General features: G+C 48.9%; 1 protein-coding gene across 8 annotated transcripts; it reads right to left on the bottom strand.

The window, feature by feature from the left end:
• Positions 1-672: 672 nt before the first annotated feature.
• BRD2 (bromodomain containing 2) lies at positions 673-12275 on the bottom strand. 8 transcript variants are annotated; one of them, XM_088024041.1, is made up of 14 exons: positions 11591-11719; positions 10590-10662; positions 8295-9617; positions 6403-6706; positions 5654-5791; positions 5025-5163; positions 4728-4942; positions 4257-4631; positions 3622-3750; positions 3176-3427; positions 2792-3057; positions 1872-2176; positions 1522-1644; positions 673-1412 (listed from the first exon to the last, which is right to left on the bottom strand). In XM_088024041.1, the coding sequence occupies exons 3-14, from the start codon at positions 8321-8323 to the stop codon at positions 1276-1278; spliced, it is 2412 nt and encodes an 803-aa protein (XP_087880167.1). In that variant the 5' UTR covers positions 8324-9617; positions 10590-10662; positions 11591-11719; the 3' UTR covers positions 673-1275. The 8 variants fall into 8 exon arrangements, with proteins under 8 accessions (XP_087880167.1, XP_087880169.1, XP_027976274.1 ...); XM_088024043.1 differs by lacking the exon at positions 11591-11719 and adding an exon at positions 10794-10946; XM_028120473.2 differs by lacking the exons at positions 10590-10662; positions 11591-11719 and adding an exon at positions 12208-12275.
• Between the last annotated feature and the right edge of the window lie 6697 nt (positions 12276-18972).

The following is an 18972-nucleotide window of genomic DNA, read 5'->3' on the forward strand; positions in this document are numbered from 1 at the left end:
TTTGGCAAGAATTGGATTATATTGTTAAAAAACTGTGCAGGGCTCTGTAAATCTGGACTTTGAGGCCAAAGCTTACAAAAGGAAGCACAACTGCCTTCTCAGGTCGGATGCAGAACACAAAAAATACCTGTTGTCCACCTTCCATCCTTTTCACATCTGGTTTAATAAGCATGTTCAGGAGACAATCCACACAGGAAAAACCTCAAAACCTATCTTAAGCGTCGAGTCCTAAGCTTGATTAAGGTATCGATGAGCCAGAGGGTTTAACTTTTTCTCTTAAACCAGAGCAGGGGCGCCTGGATAGCTCAGTAAGAAGTGTCCCTTGGTTTTGGCTCAGGTTGTGATCTCAGGGCTGCGAGATCGAGCCCAAGTCCGGTTCCCCGCTAAGCCTCTCCCTCTGCCCCTCCACTTGTGCTCTTAAATAAATCTAAAAACAAAACAAAACAAAAAACAGAGCAAACCATGAACCTGAAAGTTATTTTGAAGGATTCACTTTACAAAGCAGATGTACTTACTTTTTACCACCACAGCAACGGCCTACTGGTTTAAAATTAAGAAGATAATCCAACTACAAGATAACTCTTTTCTCACTTCAGGACTATTTTCCTCAAAATTTTATACTATATTCTTTTTGAAACACTACAAAGCAAATGTTATTAAGCTAACTCAAAATTTGAATAATATTTTCTTTATTTACAAGTTAGAATCAAGAGACAAAGACAATCCAGGGGACCAAATGGGGAGATGACTGATAGCCCCAGGGGCCCCAAATGGAGCAGAAGGAAAAGGGAAAACAGAGTAGAAAAAAAAAGTCAACGTAAAAAAAGAGCTCCCCCTTCTTCCCTCCCCATGGAGGCTGAGGGGACCATGGCCCCATATCCCTCCAGCCCTACCTAGCTTAAAATAAATTAGAACAAACCACCTCAAAACAGGGCCTTTACAAGTGAACAGGGCAGCTATGGCCTCAGGTAACCCCGTTATCAGGGCCTTTGCCCACTCCCACCCTGTACCCCTGCCCCAGTCATTTTGAATGGGGGCTCTATGCCCAAGAGGTCACTCTCAATGGGGCTGGGAACTCAATCTTCTTTTGTCCATTTAAGTCCCTCCTTCAGTAAATGTCCCTGCGCCCCTCCCCCCCTGCAGAGCCAGCTCTCCTACAGTGGGGGGGAGGGGGGATGAGATGAGGAAGTGTCACAGAAAGGGAGGGAAGGGGCGGGGCAGGGTGGTCTAGGGGTCCGGTCCTGCGGAGCCTCCTGCCCCATCTGGCCTGGCCCCTTAGCCTGAGTCTGAATCACTGGTGTCCGAAGAAGAGGACGATGAAGAGGAGGAGCTGGAATCGGAGCTGGAGCTGGAAGCACTGAGGCGGGACACTGCTACCTGCTGTGCTGACGATGACTCGGTTTTCTCACTTGCTGCAGAACAAGGTTGCAGTTTAAAATCATACCAATCTCATCTCCATTTGTCAAGGAAAGTCGCGAAAGGCGGATATAATGAATTTGTAGTAGCTTACAGGGTACTCACCTTTCTTGGGGGGCTTTTTGGTGGAATTGAGCTGCCCACTGACATCCTGTAACCGCTTTTCTAGTTCCCGCTTCTTTTCCAAAGCCAGTTCCTCCTTTGTCTTTCCCACAGGTTTCTTAATGGCTAGAAAAACAAACACTTCAGCTCTCAGACTGCCACGAGCATGTAGTTTCGCTGCACCTTCCTGTTGCCGAGTTCCTTTCTTGATCGGGAAACAAGCACGTCCCCCCTGCCCTGGGAGCCGACAATCAGGAATGCATCAAACATTCCCTATTACTCTTTTCCTAAACCGTCCTCAGAACTACTTGAGGACTGCTGGATTCATGAGGGGAAGGTCATGTCATACTCACTATAGGGCTTCCGAGGTTTCTTTCGTAGACAGGAGAGAACGTAGCGCTCAAGCTCTCTAAGTGTGGATGGCTTGAGGGTTTCAAAATCAATCTCAATCTCTTCTGGGTTTGAGTCACGCAAAGAAGGCTCTCTGGCCTGGATTATGTGCACAACTCGACCAAGTTTCTCCCCAGGTAATTTGTTGATGTCTAAACTCAACTGCCGCTTTTCATCATAACTCATGGGTCTGCTTTCTTCTTCCTCCTCTGAATCATAGCCTGTAGGCAGGGCAGGTGGGGCTGTCTTCGCGGCCTTTTTGGGCAGTCTATAGGCAAAGTTTTGTCAATTAGGAAAGCATCACTAACCCCTCCCAACACATATTAATCTGAGTTTCCTGCCAGAGTAATGCTTCAGTTTTCCCATAAGGCAAATGGGTAAACCAACTGGAAATGAGATACTACCAACACTCCTCAAGAAAACAAACCTTCTCACATGCTAAGCATTTACCGTTTATTTTGTACTTTGAGAACTAGATACTAGTATACTGCCATGAGACATCTTTTTGCTCCCTAAAACACTCTAACCCACCCCACCACGAAAAGCAAGACAAACCATAGATTGGTGCAGAGAAGGAATAGACAAACTTGGGGACACATCTGGCTTGCCACTAGTTTCTCTGTAAATAAAGTTTTATTGGAATAGCTCTACCCATGCTTCTGTAAAGTCTCTGCTTTAGTACTACCCCACCAGAGTTGAGTAACTCAGAGAGACCCTACAGTATGTTCTCAAATTCAGTGTTTGTTACCCAACCAATTACAGAAAACGTTTGCTGACCTCTGGTTTAGAGAAAGCTTTGCAAGAAGTGGGAGAAACCATTCTCCCCCTGGACATTATAGTAATAGCCATGTTTGTCTCTGCTTCCTAACCTCTTAGAACTTACTTGGTGCCACTTCCTCCAGAAGGTCCAAAGCCAGGGGGGCCTAGTGTAGCAGCACTGCCACCCCCACTGCCACTTGCTTTCTTGGACTTTTTGGGCTGAGATGGGCGGGGTGCCCGAGGTCCCTTGTCATCTTCATCAACCCCAGCTCGGCCTCGATGCTTCTCTGCCTTCCGTTTCTTCTTTTTCTCTTTTTTTTCTCTCTTCCGCTTTGGCTTGGATATTGGACCTTGGGACAGGGCAGCCAGTTGTTCATGTACTGCCCGAAGCTAGAGACAAAAGAATCACATATATAATGAGAAAAATAACATAGAATAAAAAATAAGAAAAAAAAATTATGGCAAAGATAAAGCATGACTTTACAAAATAAACTAAGTGACAAAATACCTGCTCCTGTAGTTCAGCCAATCTATGAGCCCTTTCTTCCTCAGAGTCAGAGCTTTCACTCTCTTCTTCTTCCTCTTCATCCTCCTCATCTTCTTCCTCTTCTTCCTCAGAAGAGCTCTCACTGCTGCTTTCCTCGCTGGAGGACTCTGAAGAGGATTTAGCCAACCCAGGTGGCAAGGCAGTAGAGACTGGTAAAGGCCCTGGTTCCAGTGGTTCATCTGGCATCTTGGCATAACGGAACTCAAATACATCCTAGGAAGAAAGACACCCTCTGAACCATGCTAGTCAACGGAGCCCCGATCACACCCAGCCACCTGGTGGTATAGTCCAGCTCCAATTTACAACCGTGCATACTGAACAGAACCTCACAATAAGGTGGTACAGCAAAAGACAAAATTTCTCCCCAGACCCATTTGTTGAATTCAAATTCCAACTGTGACACTCACCTGTAGCTTTCGTGCCATGGCCACAACATCGTGGTCTGGGGGATTGTACTTATAGCAGTTGGAGAACATAAGCCGCACATCAGCAGCAAACTCCTGTGCATCCCGGTAATCACGATTCTCCATCTTCCGCTGCAGAAGGAGGCAGCATCAGAAGCTGCACAGGCAGGGAGACGCACCTTTCCCTGCCAACCCCAGACACCGCAAGAGTAGCCCTCTCTTGAGAGCACAGTAGGGATGACCTTAAAGATCTATGCCCTGGGGTTCAGGTTTGAAGTCAAAGGAATTTGGGTGGGTTGAAGAAATATCTACGTCTAGAAAAAAAAACCATTTCTAAGTGATAGGGGTGGGTGGCCTCTGACTATCCTTCCAACCCCTTACTCCCTAACCCCGTAGTAGAACTTAAACATATATGAGTAGTATTGCTCCGAAGACAAAACTCACCATATAGTTTCAAACTCCAAGAAACACAAACTCAATTATCAAGTACTTAACCTCCTGTCCCATTACCATTTTGTAAAAATAAAATACCAAGAATCAAGATTGCCGTGTGCCCGTAAGAAGTGACTGATCCGTTTTATTGAACCCAAAGTTCCAATCACTGCCTGAGCATCCCATCTGCCCCATGCAGTGGGTACCTTGACAGTGCTGAGGTCCATGGGGTGCTTAATGATGTCATGGTAGTCATGCAGGCCAAGAGCAGAAGCGTCCACTGGTTTATAGAAAGGCCAGGCATAGGCAGCATGCTTCTTAGAGAGTAACTCTTTCAAAATGCCATTGCAATGTTTTAACTGTTCTGACAGCTTTCCTTTCTTGGAGCTCTGGTGTTGTTGCTGAGAGTCAGGCAAGTCTTTGCGTGGGGGCTTGATGGGGCGGCCACTCTCTCTACGCATAGGGGGAAGACGTGCTGCCTTGGGCTCAAGACTCCCAGGGGGGCTAGCTGGGGAACCGGGAGCCAGAATGGCTGTAGGGGTAGGTGTGGTAGTATCTGCTTTCCGCTTTACGCCTTTTTTCTGCAGAGAAAAACAAGATGAAAGCCTTTTAGGGTCCACCTCATCCAAGACCCTGCCCCCCTTCCCACTGCCCAAAAGAAATCCACAGATCCGTACCTTGGCAAGGGGCTGGGCTGGGGGAGCTGCAGACACAGCAAGGAGTGGGGGTCCAGCAGAGTGTAAGGACTTGAGAAGGGGAGAAGAGATGACTGACGGGTGGGGAATGTTGAGGACAGTGGTAGGTATTTCAGGTGGCGGAGTATATAGGGCTGTGTGGGACACAGAAGAAACTGCAGGCACCTGATGGGCACTGGTGATGCTGCCCTGGAGTGCTGAAAAAAGGGAAGAAAAAAAAATTAGTTCTACTATCTTCCCCATCTTGTACCCAATTAGGAAAACCACCGCTCTTCCTACCTGCCAATTTGGCCCCCTTCTTGTGGCTATTCTTAGGGATGGTCACCACAAGCTCTTGTTCCTCTTGTGGCATTGATGCCACTTTCTGTAGGAAGATCTTTTCCAACGTTTGTGCCATTAGGACAATATCATCAGTGGGCTACACAAAACACAAACAAGAAGATTCAAATGCCAGTTAATAAAAGACAAACCATTTTTCTGAGGAATTCCTAGCCCCAAATATCACCACAGCCCCTCAGACAACTTTGTCATCAAGTACTGAAAATTACCTACACTGGGCCACTTATTTCCATGTCCTACCTTAACTGTCCCTCAAAATGCGGTAACGAAAAAAGTTCAAAAGTAAGGGAATGAGACTGTCAAGGAGAATACATTCTGATCTACTCAGCCCTCTAGAGATTTCTCTTGAGAAACAGGGCCACCATCCCCAACTACGTAAACGTTCTACTTAAATAACCTTTAACTCCAGATCTCTGAAGCCACATCACTGTGAGTGGTATCCTTTGGAGCTCAAATTTTCTGGATCCTACCCACTTTGAGAACACCTTCAAACATCATACCGACAAAATATCTAGCAATAACAGCAGTCTTTCTCCATCTACCAATAAACACATATTAAAAAAACTTACCTTGTTGTAGATATAACAATTGGTGAACATAGTGTTGAAATCCTGCATACACTCTGAGGCAGCCCAATAATAGTTGTTTTCCAGTCTCCTCTTAATAGTACCCATGTCCATAGGCTGTTTTATAATCTTGTGATAGTCCTAAAGAAAAAAACACTAGGATCAGAGCCACTGAAAAATAAATGCCAATTTTCCTAAACTACTGACCCCAGCAAACACACGCACATACACACCCCCTACACACCAGAATACGTAGTCCCCTACACTGCGGCCCCAATTAAACTAAAGACAAAAAAAAAAAAAAAAAAAAGAATGGGATTCTTAACACCCGTTGGGAGGCCCCTAGTGCCGTTCTCTAACCACCCACCTCCCACCCACTCTGAAGGTTTCCCATCCTGTAACATTACCTCTGGGGCTGGCTATCCATGGGCTGCATGAGGGAGAGGAAGAAGCTAAGAATTTTGGCCACCGTGGTCCTCTCCCAACCTGGGGTGGGAATCTGTAAAATGGAGCCAGGGCACAAAAGTTAAGGAAGGACACATGGAGGGCACAATGAGAGATGCCAAGATAGCAAGCGGTTGGATCAATAATCACAAAGGACCAAGATTCCAGAAATCTGGTGGCTATCTGCCCTATAGGGGAGGGATGGGAAGTCCCTAGGGGCCGCAGCACCTATACTAAGCAGCCCACCTCCACTCACGCACATTCTTTTTCCATTCCCAATACCTCCCCACTCCAATATCCCTACTCACCGGCAGACCCAGTTTGACGGCATCCACAGGCTGCCTGAAGGGCCACGCAAACTGATGTTTCCACAGAGCCTTCATCACCACCTTGTGCAGGTATTGCAGCTGGTTGGTAACCCGTCCTGGCTTTTTGGGATTGGACACCTCCGGGGGTGGTGGATTGGCAGGGGTCAGTTGTAAAGCTGGCACTGAAGCCATTGTGGGGCTCTCAAATCCCTCATACAACAGAGAGGGCTTTCGAATCCTTTTCCCTGGCGCTGCTGCCTCTGGGCCCAGCCCCAGTAACCCTGCATTCCCCTCCCCAGGGAGCCTGTGAAATGGGAAACATAATTAGACGTGGTAATTTCATGAAAGTCAGTACTGCCACTCACACTACGTACCCATAAATCCACACTTGGAAGTTATTAAGAAACAATCAAGCTTGTAAGTCAACCAGTATCCACACAATTTGTGGAGCTTTTGTTCTTGCCCCCCTCCCCCTTTTTGTTTCCTTATTTTTAGTACACCTGTCCAGATCCCACCTTCTGGACTCTATAAGCTCTATCATCTGTAGTTCCCTTTAAAATGAAAGTCCCAGGATAGTTTCTCCTAAAGCATAGCAGCGTAGCATCTGAAAACCACAAGCTTTACAGGATGGAACTTAAGCAAAATGGATGGAGTAGAGAAGCTCAAGCCCCAAGCTTCTTCCCCACTAGGGGCCAGGTGGTTGCCATGGTGGTTGAGCCTGGAGGAAAGCCGGCGAAAAGAGAAACGGAACAAAATAAGGGAGCAAATTTCATAAGATGCTGATGATACACCTAAAAACCCTGGGCACAAGAGAACACACCACCACCTTCCCCACAAACTCTGCTTAATTTAAAGTAAAGAATGAATCAGAAATCTAACGGAAAACCTTACCAACTTAAAAAAATTTTTAGACAAGGGGGCATTTGTCTGACTTCACCGCCAGAACAACACAGACGCCAGACCCCAGAAATTATTCGAATTCGTCTCCTTCCTCCCAAGGACTCAAAAATAAAGCCGGCCCAGTCCCCACCTCAAGGTCAGCAAGTTCCAGCCGAATAGTGATAGACCACCCTCGACCCCGCCAGAAAAATATTAACAGCTCTCACTCTAGCACCAGACTCTTAAAATCAGTGGCCCAAACTGGTTCAAACTTATATTCTCTCTGGTACTCCTCAGGACCAGGTGTTTCCAAGGCCTAAAACTACAGACACTATACGGAGATCTCATTGTTTACATCCGCAGAGCTGGACTAAAAATCCCTAACTCCACCCTCCTGCCCAGAATGAAACTCTCAAAGGTATCAAAAACCACCCTCCAAACAAAACGCACGCAAAGCCAGCACAAAACTGATTCTGTCATTGAAAGACATGCAAAGATTTAACGACCTAGGCTGGACACACGAACCCACAGGCTAAAAGTAATCCCTCTACCCTACTCTGGGAATCTCCGTAGCCAGTCTGAGGCTCTATCACCATGGCAACACTACAAGGTGCTAGATGTGGCCACGAAACACCCTAAAAGACCTATGACAGACCGCTGCTAGACACCAGACCCACCACCCGCAGGACCGGCTACCCACTCAATGTCGTCTTTTCCCATTACACTCCGCCGCCAACCCAGCTCTGTCCAACTAGATTAAGACTGGACCACGGCGGAAAAGCAACGCATAAATTGACAACCTGTACTCCCTCCATACGCAGTTATGTAGCCCTCTACCACCGTTCCAAAACCGTCACCCAACCCCCTCCACGAGCCCCCGAGAGCCAACAGTCGCGTCGCGGAACAGCAACGCGCCCGAGTCGATTCTGTCCTCCCTCCGAACCCGACGCCCCACATCCCTGTGCCATAGCCCCCCAACGTCTCCTTCCCACACGCGGATCGCGGGGACTTACTTGCTGTGCGGAGTCACGTTTTGCAGCATCTTGACCACGGGGAACCGGCGCTGCCCTCAGCCGCGGAAAGTCCGGGTGGCCTCGGTTCCCCTTACCTCCCGGTCCAGCATAACCCGGGGAGTCGGGGAGGGGTGGAGGGCCGCTGCCCTTGGCCCTCCAGGCGACAACACCCCCGCCGGGCCGGCACGAACGCAATCTTCTCCGCGGCTTCTCGGAGGGTTCCCAGCAGCTTGGCGCGCTCCGCGGGAGGCGGACAGCGAGAAAATGGCGGCGGCCTCAGCACAGGCGGGCGAGCGAGGGGGGACGGACTCCTCAAACACTAGGACGGCCCCCAATCCCGAACGCCGTCGTCAATACTGCCCGCTGTTGATCTGCAAGGATCCCCTCTTCCTGCTGGGACTGCCCGCAGCGGACGAGGTCCCGTTTCGATCTCGGATGGAGGCGGATGAACACGAAAAGTGGTTTAGGGAGCCGCCGCCTCCATCTTTGAAATCCTCTTGAGGGCGGAGTAGAGGGGGTGGACAGACTCCGAGAATTGGGCGGGGCCCGAAAAAGGGGAGCGTCGGGGGCTTCTATGGGGTCTGTACTGTCCGCCGGGACCGGTCATAGGCCGAGACGAAGGCCATTTCCAAACGGATGGACGTGGATTGCAATGGCGGCCCCCGACGACTCGAAGGCTCTCTAATCAGTAGGCAGAATCCTCCAGCTCGTTCTAGAGGCTGCTCCACTCCAGCGCGAAATGGCGCCGCCGAGCCCCGCGCCAGCCCTTTATATATAGGCAGGGAGGAGGAGCCTCGCCGCTCATGCGCGCCACCGTGCTCGAGATTTCCCCCACCCCCTCCGCGCGCGCACGCTCGCTCACGCGCGTGAAGAAGCAGAGTCGAAAGGGGAGGAACAGCTCTCCGCGGGAGCGTTTTCTATTGGTTGGCTGGAGCGATGACGTCATAAGCTTCATTTCCAAGGTGTCAGTCACTAGGCAGAAGAGTGCCGCATAGACCCATAGGGAACCGGCAACCCGCCACATCTCTGAGCCAATTGGCTGCGCTGTGGTTCGGCGACTCCAGGGAAAGAGAGAGGTTGGCATGGGTGCAGCACCCTCTCCCCGCCTCCCCTTCCAACAAAGTCTTCCCAGACGTCCAAGACCGGTGCGACCGGCGACTGCCAAGCTCTGGCAGGTCGTGCCATTCGTAGCTCCTCCATTGGCCACACCGACAGGACAGGAGGGGGCCGCGTGGGCGTAGCCAGCCTGGGCCCGCCAGGGTGTGGCCGCAGGACGCCTGGCGGGTTGTTGTTCTCGGCAGAGAGGCCGCTGCAGTGAAGAATCTGAAATGAGGAAGAAGACGCCATCTTAGAAGCCGCGGCCTGTTACTCTGGCAGATAACTAAGGGCTCTCCAACGTAGCCATAGAGGGATGTAACGTTCCCATACTCCATAATCAAAAATACAAGCTTGTCGCAATCTTAAAATCCTTCCCGTCTTTCCCCAGGTCAAATAATCGGAATACAAAGGCAAAACTCAGAGTCAGTGCCCTCCCAAAGGCTTACCAGTAAGACAAACCAAATCTAGGATACGTTCCCAAAACTTGCACCCAAGCACCTCTTCGATCCCTCCCTGCTCATACCTTCAATTACCTATAAAGTATCTGCCTGGTCGACAAAATCCCGGCAGCCCTAAAGTGGGAGCAAAATCTCCAAACATACCCATATTCTCTATAAAATGAAACCCATCTCCTCCCCAAACTGCATTCCGGTGTCTGGCTCAAAGCGGAAAAAACAAGTCCTGCGAGGGGCGAATCAGGGTGAACACCCTCCCCCTCCTGGCAAGCTCAGACCTTTCCCCAAGCTCCTGGCCCTCCCCCACCCCGAGGGCAGGCCTGAACGCCCCTCTTAGGGTCCCCCCGCCACGGGGGCGACAGAGCCCCCCCATCCCCCCACCAGGGTCCGGAGTCCTCCCCACGGAGCGGCTGGTCCATCGGTCAGCGCCAGGGAGGAGGGCGAGCGGAGGAGGCGGCGGCTGCAGCTCAGACTAGCCCTCCCCCTCCTTCTCTCCCCTCCTCCCCTCCCCCCGGGCCGTCCGCCTCCGAGGAGGGGCAGGAGCCATTTTGGGAGCTCAGTCTCGCCCCCTCCCCCAACCTACTAAGTCTTCCCCACAATCTTGTTACCTGAGTAGGGTTAGACTATGTATGAGTAAAGACACAGAATACAACAAGGCCAGGATCTTTCAAGGCATCTCTGGGCCCACGCCCCACCCCGCCCCTCGTCCCCTGATGGGAGAGTTAAAAGAATTATCCCCAACCTGGGCTTTAGCGGGAGGTCTCCCTCTCCATCTCCCCTTCTCTGGATACCAAGACAGAAAACAGACTGCATATCTGAGAAAGGAAATTAATGTAAATCAACGAACGTAAGAGCCCCCCCCGCCCGAAAGGCTCGTGAGGGCCTAGGTCCTAGCGCTCCAACCACCTCACCCTCCCTCCTTTCGTAGTAGCTCTTGAGCCCTAACCTCGGTTACTGCGTCTAAAATGGCCGCCAATCTCACGTCTTCTCGACCACCCGAGTCGGGCAAACCCTGCGGGGGGAAGTGCACACCGGGAAGGAAGCCTCTTCCCCTGTTACTACCGCCCTCCCCCACGCAGGGATCAGGCTTCGGCCCCAAAAGTACATGCTGGCTGGCGCGGGTGGCTGCAGCAGGGCGGGCAATGACACAGCAACTTTGCTGAGGCCTTCTCCCCTCCCCCCATCCCCTCCCCCTAGTGGCCCAGCCTCCTAAATCGGCAGTTCTCCGCCCGAGGCCTCGCAAGTTTGCAGAGGCCCATTAGGGGGCCGGCCAGGAAGAAAAATTTAGGAGGTCGCGAAAATGCTGGGTATTCGAAAGCGAAAGGGCAGCCAGACCTTACTCTGGCTTACTTTCCTGCATTCCGGAAAATCACTGCTCCCTACTCCCTCCCAAACCTCCCTTCCCCCACATGAGTCACAGGGGAGGCTAACAGCTAGTCAGGAATTTGGGAAAGTAACTCTTCCCTCCTTTCGGTTCCCTCCCCCGCAGTACACAAGGAGAGAACTGTTCAGGAATGGGGGAGGGGATGAAGAAGGCAAAAGACGCCACCCTGGAGAAACCCGAAACCCTGTGAGCTGTGAAATCATTCCAGGTCCTAAGCCTCACTCCCTCCTGTCTCAGACCACGCTTTCTACAGCCCTCCCAGCACCCACCTTGGGCTTGGTTTCTGCTCCCAAGCGAACCCCAAGCTTTCACCCTGTAAGCCCTCCCCAGCCTGGGGTAACACATGCTAAGACCCCCACCGAGGCAACGAAGGTTTGTACAGAAGGCTCCACAGGCCGTGTCCACGTGAATGCACACAAATTCGATAAGCGATTCGAAGCGTAACCTCCAGCATGCCATGTGATGACTGCGAGCTTCCTACCGCTGACACAAAAGCACAGAAATGCTCCTTCCAGAGTCTCTGGGGAGAAAGGGAGTGGGCGCCCGGGAACAATCTCAGTTCACAACCTGGGTTGCCCACTCACATCCAAGAGTAGGAAATACAAACACCACTCCCACTCCTCAGCCCACTGGGTCACCCCTCCCTCCGGCCGCCAAAAGGAAACCTCACCTGGCTCCGGACTCCTCTACCCCCAGGGGACGAATGGAATGGGGGACACACCGCCCCCACGCCCCTTTGCCCTCCAATTGGTATGGAGGCATGAGGTTGGCCATTCCCCTCCCCCATCTGAGGGGCCCTCTCCCGCTCGCCCCCCCTCCACGCTCCCATTGGCTGTAAACTGTTTGAAGGACAAACCCTCCCACCCTCAGGTTCTTCTCTGAACCCCAAGAATTTCGCCCCCCCCGGACTCCCCACCATTGGTTAAGCATTCAAATGACTAGCAACATCCCCGCCCCCCCAAGAGCCCCTTCTCACCTGGAACCTGGAATCTTCCGGGGGGGGAGCCAACGTTCCCCTCGGCTTGGTGAGGGGGGAGGGGGAAGAGGATGTAATCCGGGGTGTCACCCCCCCGGGAAACTGAAGCTGTGTTGGGGGAGGGGGCGTAACCCCCAGCCCCTCCCTTCCCGAGCGAGCTGGGGGGGGGTGGGGAGATCGTCGGGGCCGCGCCGCCACGTCAGCAACACCCAGATTGGCTGACCCGGGTCACGTGCCAGCCGCCCCCTCCCCCCCTCCACGAGGACCAGTTTTCCGAAGGTTTCTGGGGGTCGTGCAAGCGGCCAAGGAGAGCGCATGGCCCTGGCCTATCTCCAGAGACCCAGGGCGCTCTAATGCCGCTGCTTCTCCATAGCCCCGGCTTCCTATCCCGCTGTCGTCGACCCTGTCCCCCCCACTAGCCTCTCCGTACGGGTTCAGCATGGCTGCCGCTGCCCAAGAACGTACACTGCGCAAGCGCAAGGGTGCGATCAGTTGGGGGAGGGGAAAGGAGCGCCGGAGCCCGCGGGGAGAGCAACAGAGCGCATGCGTCTGCAGGCACCGCCGCTCCCTCGCCAGTCCTGGGAGCGCGCGCAGTGGGTGGGACGGAAGCGGGCGCGGCGCGCAGATCTCTTGCCTTAGCGGCACCTCCCTTAGTACCAGCCGCTGTGCCGGGCGCCCCGGGGCGGCCTGGTTTAGTTCTCTTCATTCAGGTGTAGAGTGCCGCTTAGTTCGTCCTGGACAGTCCGGCGGAAACGCGCCCCACCAAGTTGTTGGCAGTGAAGGAGCGTGGGGCCTGGACCCGGAGATGTGAGGGCTTGCAGGGTGGGGTCGTTCCCCGGGCCTAATGTAGTTCGACCAGGCGAAAGGGAGTTTATCACCTTGGTGCCTCCAGCGGGAAATGAGCTGCGGACTGCCGATGTGGGCGTTTTGTTCGGCATCTTTGTCTTAGCCAGCTTTACAGCCTCTTTATTTCTCCTGAACCTACCCAGACTTCGTCGCTTCACCGAGGCCTCTCAGCCTCGACTCCTTGCCTTCCCCAAAACTTAACAGCCTTCTGGTCACTTTCACTTTTTTACTGAACTCATGCTCTACCATTTCAGTTAAAACTCCTACTTTTTCCTAAGGCTTTGCCTTCTATTGTCTCAATGTTGAATAAATCCCATGAAAACCTAAGGATATTATGGTGATTCTTTTGCCACCTAAAGCAAACCTTTTACTTGTTTACTTGCCAGTAATCTCTCCCTTGACCCTCAGTGTATGGGTTCAAATCTTCACTCTAGTCCGTAACCCTTATTCCCCACCAATAGAGCAGAACAGAAGAGCCAACCTGCGGGAGAACTCGCGATTTTCCGTCTCTCTCCTATGAACTGGGCCTTGTCTGTAATCCTTAAGTATTGTACGGGAAGTCCTCTGTTCGGTTTAAGGAAATTCCTTTTCTTTAGACCTGGTCAACCTTATCTATTACTCTAAAGCTATCCTCCATTTCGTTCCAATTGGCATTTTTAACTTCTTTCCTCTACTGGTTTGCCAGCCTCAAAAAAAGGGGAAAGAAAACCTTACCAATAACTGTCCACTTGTAGACTCTATTTACCTCTGAGCTACCCTGCAGAATCAAGACCTGAAAATACCTGAATTTTCCTCTCTCAGCCCCATTCCCACTCTTCAGCCCACTTCTTCCATTATTGGAAACTGTTCTGGCAGATGTCACCAAGGACCTCCTAATTGGCAAAGTCAGGATGAACTTTTCAGTTCTCACCTTACTTGACCTCTGAAACATTTGATATTTGGTCACACTTCCTGAAATTCTCTACACCCATGATTTCTGTGGCCAGTCTCACCTGTTTCTTTTACTTGTCCAACTGTTCCTCTCTAATCTCCTTCATGGACTCTTCTTTAGCCTCTTCCAATAGGTTGATGTTTGCCAGGGTTTTGCCTCAGTTTGCTTCTAGTTCTGTTCATCTTATCTAAGTAATCTTACCCAATGGCTCCAAGCCTCTCAAATGTGTATCTTTACAGAGAGTTCAGAAGACTCTCCTGAGCTAAACTTGCTACTGAATATTACTGTTTGGATAACCCTTAGGCACTTCAAGTTCAAAATTGTTGCAATCTGTGCAAGCTAGATTTGCTTCTGCATCAACCTGGCTAATTGCAGCTATTCAGTCATAAAGCCTGGAATCTGGGAGCCCATTCTCAATTTCTTCCCCCCCCCAACATTATATCCACAAGACTTACCATTTTGCCTCTAAAGTATTTACTGAATCACATTCTGTCATAGTCCTGTCATCTGAGCTACATCAACAGCTTCCTAACTCATCTCCCTATCTCTAAAGCTGTACTGTCCAATACAGTGGCCACTAGGCACATGTTGCTATTTAAATTAACACTAAATTCCTCAGTTCCTCAGCTGCACTAGTCACATTTCAAGTACTCATTAGCCACATGTGGCTAGTGGCTATCATAATGGACAGCAGGAATGATAGAACATTTCTGTTATTGCAGAAAGTTCTATTGAACAGTACTGCTTTAGATTTTCTTCTCTGCCTCTGCCACAATAGTGCCAGGAGTGAGCTTTCCAAAATGCAGCTCTGGCCATATGCTACTGTTTAAACCCTGTATTAATTCCTCATTGCCTGTGTGATAAAGTCCAAATACCTATGCTTACCAGAAAGTCCTGTCTGATTCACCAGTTTTGTGTCTAGCCACTTCCCCTTGGGCCCTATACTCCAGCCATAGTGAACTGTTCCCCAGACCATTTTGGTTTATGCCTCTGTATTTTACACATACTGTTCTTTTACACGGGATAAGCTTTTCTCCAATACATCTAAGCCCCAAATCCATCATCTAAAAAGCCTACTCTTGCCTCCCAAATTGAGCTGACTGCTCATTCCTTGGTGTCCCTTCCTCTTATGATTACACCTTTCATAGTGAATGGCATTTATGTGATTACATGTTTCTTTCCCTTACTAGACTTTGATCTTGAGAACAGGGTCATATTGTATTCTTTTTAAAATAAAGTATCCACAGGGCACCTGGGTGGCTCAGTTGGTTAAGCAACTGCCTTCGGCTCAGGTCATGATCCTGGAGTCCCAGGATCGAGTCCTGCATCGGGCTCCCTGCTCAGCAGGGAGTCTGCTTCTCCCTCTGACCCTCTTCCCTCTCGTGCTCTCTATCTCTCATTCTCTCTCTCTCAAATAAATAAATAAAATCTTTAAAAAAAAGTATCCACAGCTCTTGGCACAGTAACTGGCCAATGTGAGGTGCTCACAAAGTGAACAAATGTTGAAGGAAATTGATTCTTAAATATGTGACTTAGATGAAATTGTAATGTGTATGTTTATGGGGCATCATTCGTAGTATTGGGGAAATAATCATTGTAAGTCATAATCATTGCTGTCAAGTACATAATTGAGATTGGAATGGTGTGAGGAAAGACAGAAGCAGAACAGCACAGACCATGTTCTAGAAAGCAGTGCAGTCCAATCTGGCCAGAATAGAATATAAGCTATAAGAGGTAAGACAGGAGGAGAGAAGACTAGAAGATAAATTTATCTGAGGCAGTGCTGTAAAAGATTTCCAGTGCCATTAAGTTTGGACCAGGTGGGGAGTCACTTGAGAAATGACTTGATCAATGTTATGTCGTTGGCTAAGAACCCTATCTTCATATTCCCAGTAGCTAGCACTATACCTGTTAATAAACACCAGATACAAATGTCAGGGCTTGAAAGGAGATGAGACCAGTGATAGCCCACATTTATTGGGTACTTGAAATGTGTTAGGCCCTGTTATAAGTACTTCACATGTATTTTTTTTCTTTTTAAAAATTTATTTATTTATTTATTTATTTATTTATTTGTTTATTTATTTATTTATTTAGAGTGCTTGAGCAGGGGGAAGGGTAGAGGGAGAGGAAGACAGGGAATTCCAAGCAGGCTCCATGCTGAGTGTGGAGCCTGATGGAGGGCTCGATCTCACGACCCTGAGATCATGACCTGAACCGAAACCAAGAGTCCAAAGCTTAACCAGCTGAGCCACCCAGGTGCCCCAGTGCATTACATGAACTAACCTTTTTTTTTAAGATTTTATTTATTTATTTGAGAGAGAGAATGAGAGAGAGAGAGAGCACATGAGGGGGGGAAGGTCAGAGGGAGAAGCAGACTCCCTGCCGAGCAGGGAGCCCGATGCGGGACTCTATCCTGGAACTCCAGGATCATGACCTGAGCCGAAGGAAGTCGCTTAACCAACTGAGCCACCCAGGCTCCCTGTACTAACTTTTTTAACTCGTATAACCTTATAAAGTAGATACTATTATTATCACCCCCATTTTTCAAATGAAGCAACTGAAGCAACGGATGTTAAATAATTTACTTGTGGTCAAATTTTAGTAAGTGATCCGAACTGGGAGGTGAACCCAGGCAGTCTACCCATGAATGGTCTGTTTTTCTGGTTGCTAGACACAGCAGGTAGTTTAAAATCTAGGACTGAAGTTGGAGAAAAAAAGATTAGGAGAGGTAGATTTGGGAGTCCTCTTTGAATTGGTGTTTGAATTAGTCATGCAGGTGGGTGAGATTTATAAGGAAGGAAGTATAAAACAATTTAGTTATGAGTCAAGGATTGAGCTTTGGGTTAGATCCTCATACAGGGAACAGAATAGGAAGTGGAACCACTGGAAGAGCATCAAACAAGAAGGAAAAGCAAAATGACAAAATATGAAGATGACAGAACAAGTGAGGTCCCCAGTGAGGACTTCATGTTTGTTGAATAAATGACTAATGCCATGGACTTCTTTGGCAGTCTGGTGGAGCCTTAGGACCTTGTCTGACAATACTATTTGAAAATGCATAAATGAAATAATTATCAGAATGTTTAAAGAAATGTGTGATGACCCAGTAATATGTGCTTCCATATTAATGTAATATATGTAGTTCTTAAGTAACAAATAAAATGACTTATTGACAGGTCTAACAACTCATTAATTATAGAGACATTTTGAGATGTCTGTATGTGATATGAAAATATTAATTGATTATTTCTATTGATGACAACATTACAGGTACTGCTAGTACTACAAAGATTTATTTGCTACCTTTCCTAAGATTAAATTTCAGTTAGATGTTATTGAAAATAAAAGTGACTTAAAAAAATTCCATCAAGGGGTGCCTGAGTGGCTCAGTCGTTAACGTCTGCCTTCGGCTCAGGTTATGATCCCAGGGTCCTGGGATCGAGCTCCACATCAGGCTCCCTGCTTGGTGGAGAGCCTGCTTCTCCCTCTCCCACTCCCCCTGCTTGGGTTCCCTCTCTCACTGTCTCTCTCTGTCAAATAAATAAATAAAAATCTTTAAAAAAAATTCCATCCAAGTTCATAGACCCCTGAATTTTGTGGCATGTGAACTGCAGGTTAAGAACCTTGTTCTGATTCAATGAGGAAGTGGGATTCTGTAGACAGGTATAAGGGAACAAAGGGGGAAAACTCACGGGTTGGTAATTGGGGGTCATGACTGATGTTGGAGAACAGTTTCTGTAATCTGGGGTTAGAATACAGAGTCTAGGGAAACTGAAAACCCAGGCCAAGTAATCCAGACTGAATATAATAGAAAGAAGGGAGCTATTTAAGTTTTCTGAGAGGGGAAGTGAGAGCTACCTTTATAGGGAGATATATTTGGCAACAGTGTGCACCATGGATTGCCTTTGGGGAGACTGGAGGTAGGTCAGCTAGGAATCTTAGCATGCATCTACACGTGAGACGAAAAGGAATAAAGTAGTCACAGTCTCAAGACTACGCTTAGAAGAGGGCCCAAGCCTCCCCGTCCATAAGATCCCATGTGGTCTTGCTTCTGCCTACCTCTGGCCTCATCTGCTCTCTTCTACTCGCTGATTATGCTCCAGCCACGCTGATCTTCTTTCACTTCCTTGAAGGAGCCAGTCTTTTGCCTGTCTTAGTGGCTTACGCATGCTGTTCCCTCCACAGGAGCATTCTTTCTGCTCATCCTAACTCCTACTCACCCTTCAGATCCTATCTCACCATCACTAGGTTCCCCACTCCAGTTGATCTTACTGATCTCAGTGCTTTTTCTTCATAGTACCTTTTACAATTTGCTTTTATAGGTTTGTTTGTATACTTGTTTAATGTCTCTATTTTCACTGGATTATAAGTTTGATGATAATAGATGTCTGGTGTTCAGCATCCTGCCAGGCACATACAGGGTGGTCAACACATATTTGCCAAATAAATAAATAAACAAACAAACAAACCGACCTCTTTGAGCCACAGTTTTCTTGTTTATATATGGAATAAAAAATTCCAACCTTGTAGTTGACAGAATTCCTACATGCTAATAAGGTAGCCAAAAGAAAGAATGAACATGGATGTGAAGAGTTATATTAAGACGGGAATAAGGGTAAATGGGAGGTGGATGACTAGCTTTGCTCTCTGAAATAGGAGGTGGAAGGGAGTAGGAAGAAAGTGGCAGCTGGCAAAGAGCTTGGGAAGGACCTAGAATGGAGTGGAAAGAGGGTGGGTCACACAGGGAAGGCAGGGGCGATGAAAGTATTTGCAGAGTAGCCCATAGGCATGCCTGTAAGACCTACTGTTGAAGTATCTGTGTTAGATGGGATTATCTATCATTCATCTAATAATTGAAGGCTCTTCAGTGTCGGTTTCAACATCTTCAGTAACAGCACACTCATCCAGTGAGTAGCCACTGTTGGTAGGCCTTCTTGGTGGATGCTAAGAAAGTAAAAAAGAGAGACTAGGGCATGGTTCCTTAA

Source organism: Eumetopias jubatus, unplaced genomic scaffold, assembly GCF_037043125.1.
Source record: "Eumetopias jubatus isolate StellerSeaLion01/CBP00866 unplaced genomic scaffold, mEumJub1_p1.0 scaffold_6, whole genome shotgun sequence".
NCBI classification, from domain to species: domain Eukaryota; kingdom Metazoa; phylum Chordata; class Mammalia; order Carnivora; family Otariidae; genus Eumetopias; species Eumetopias jubatus.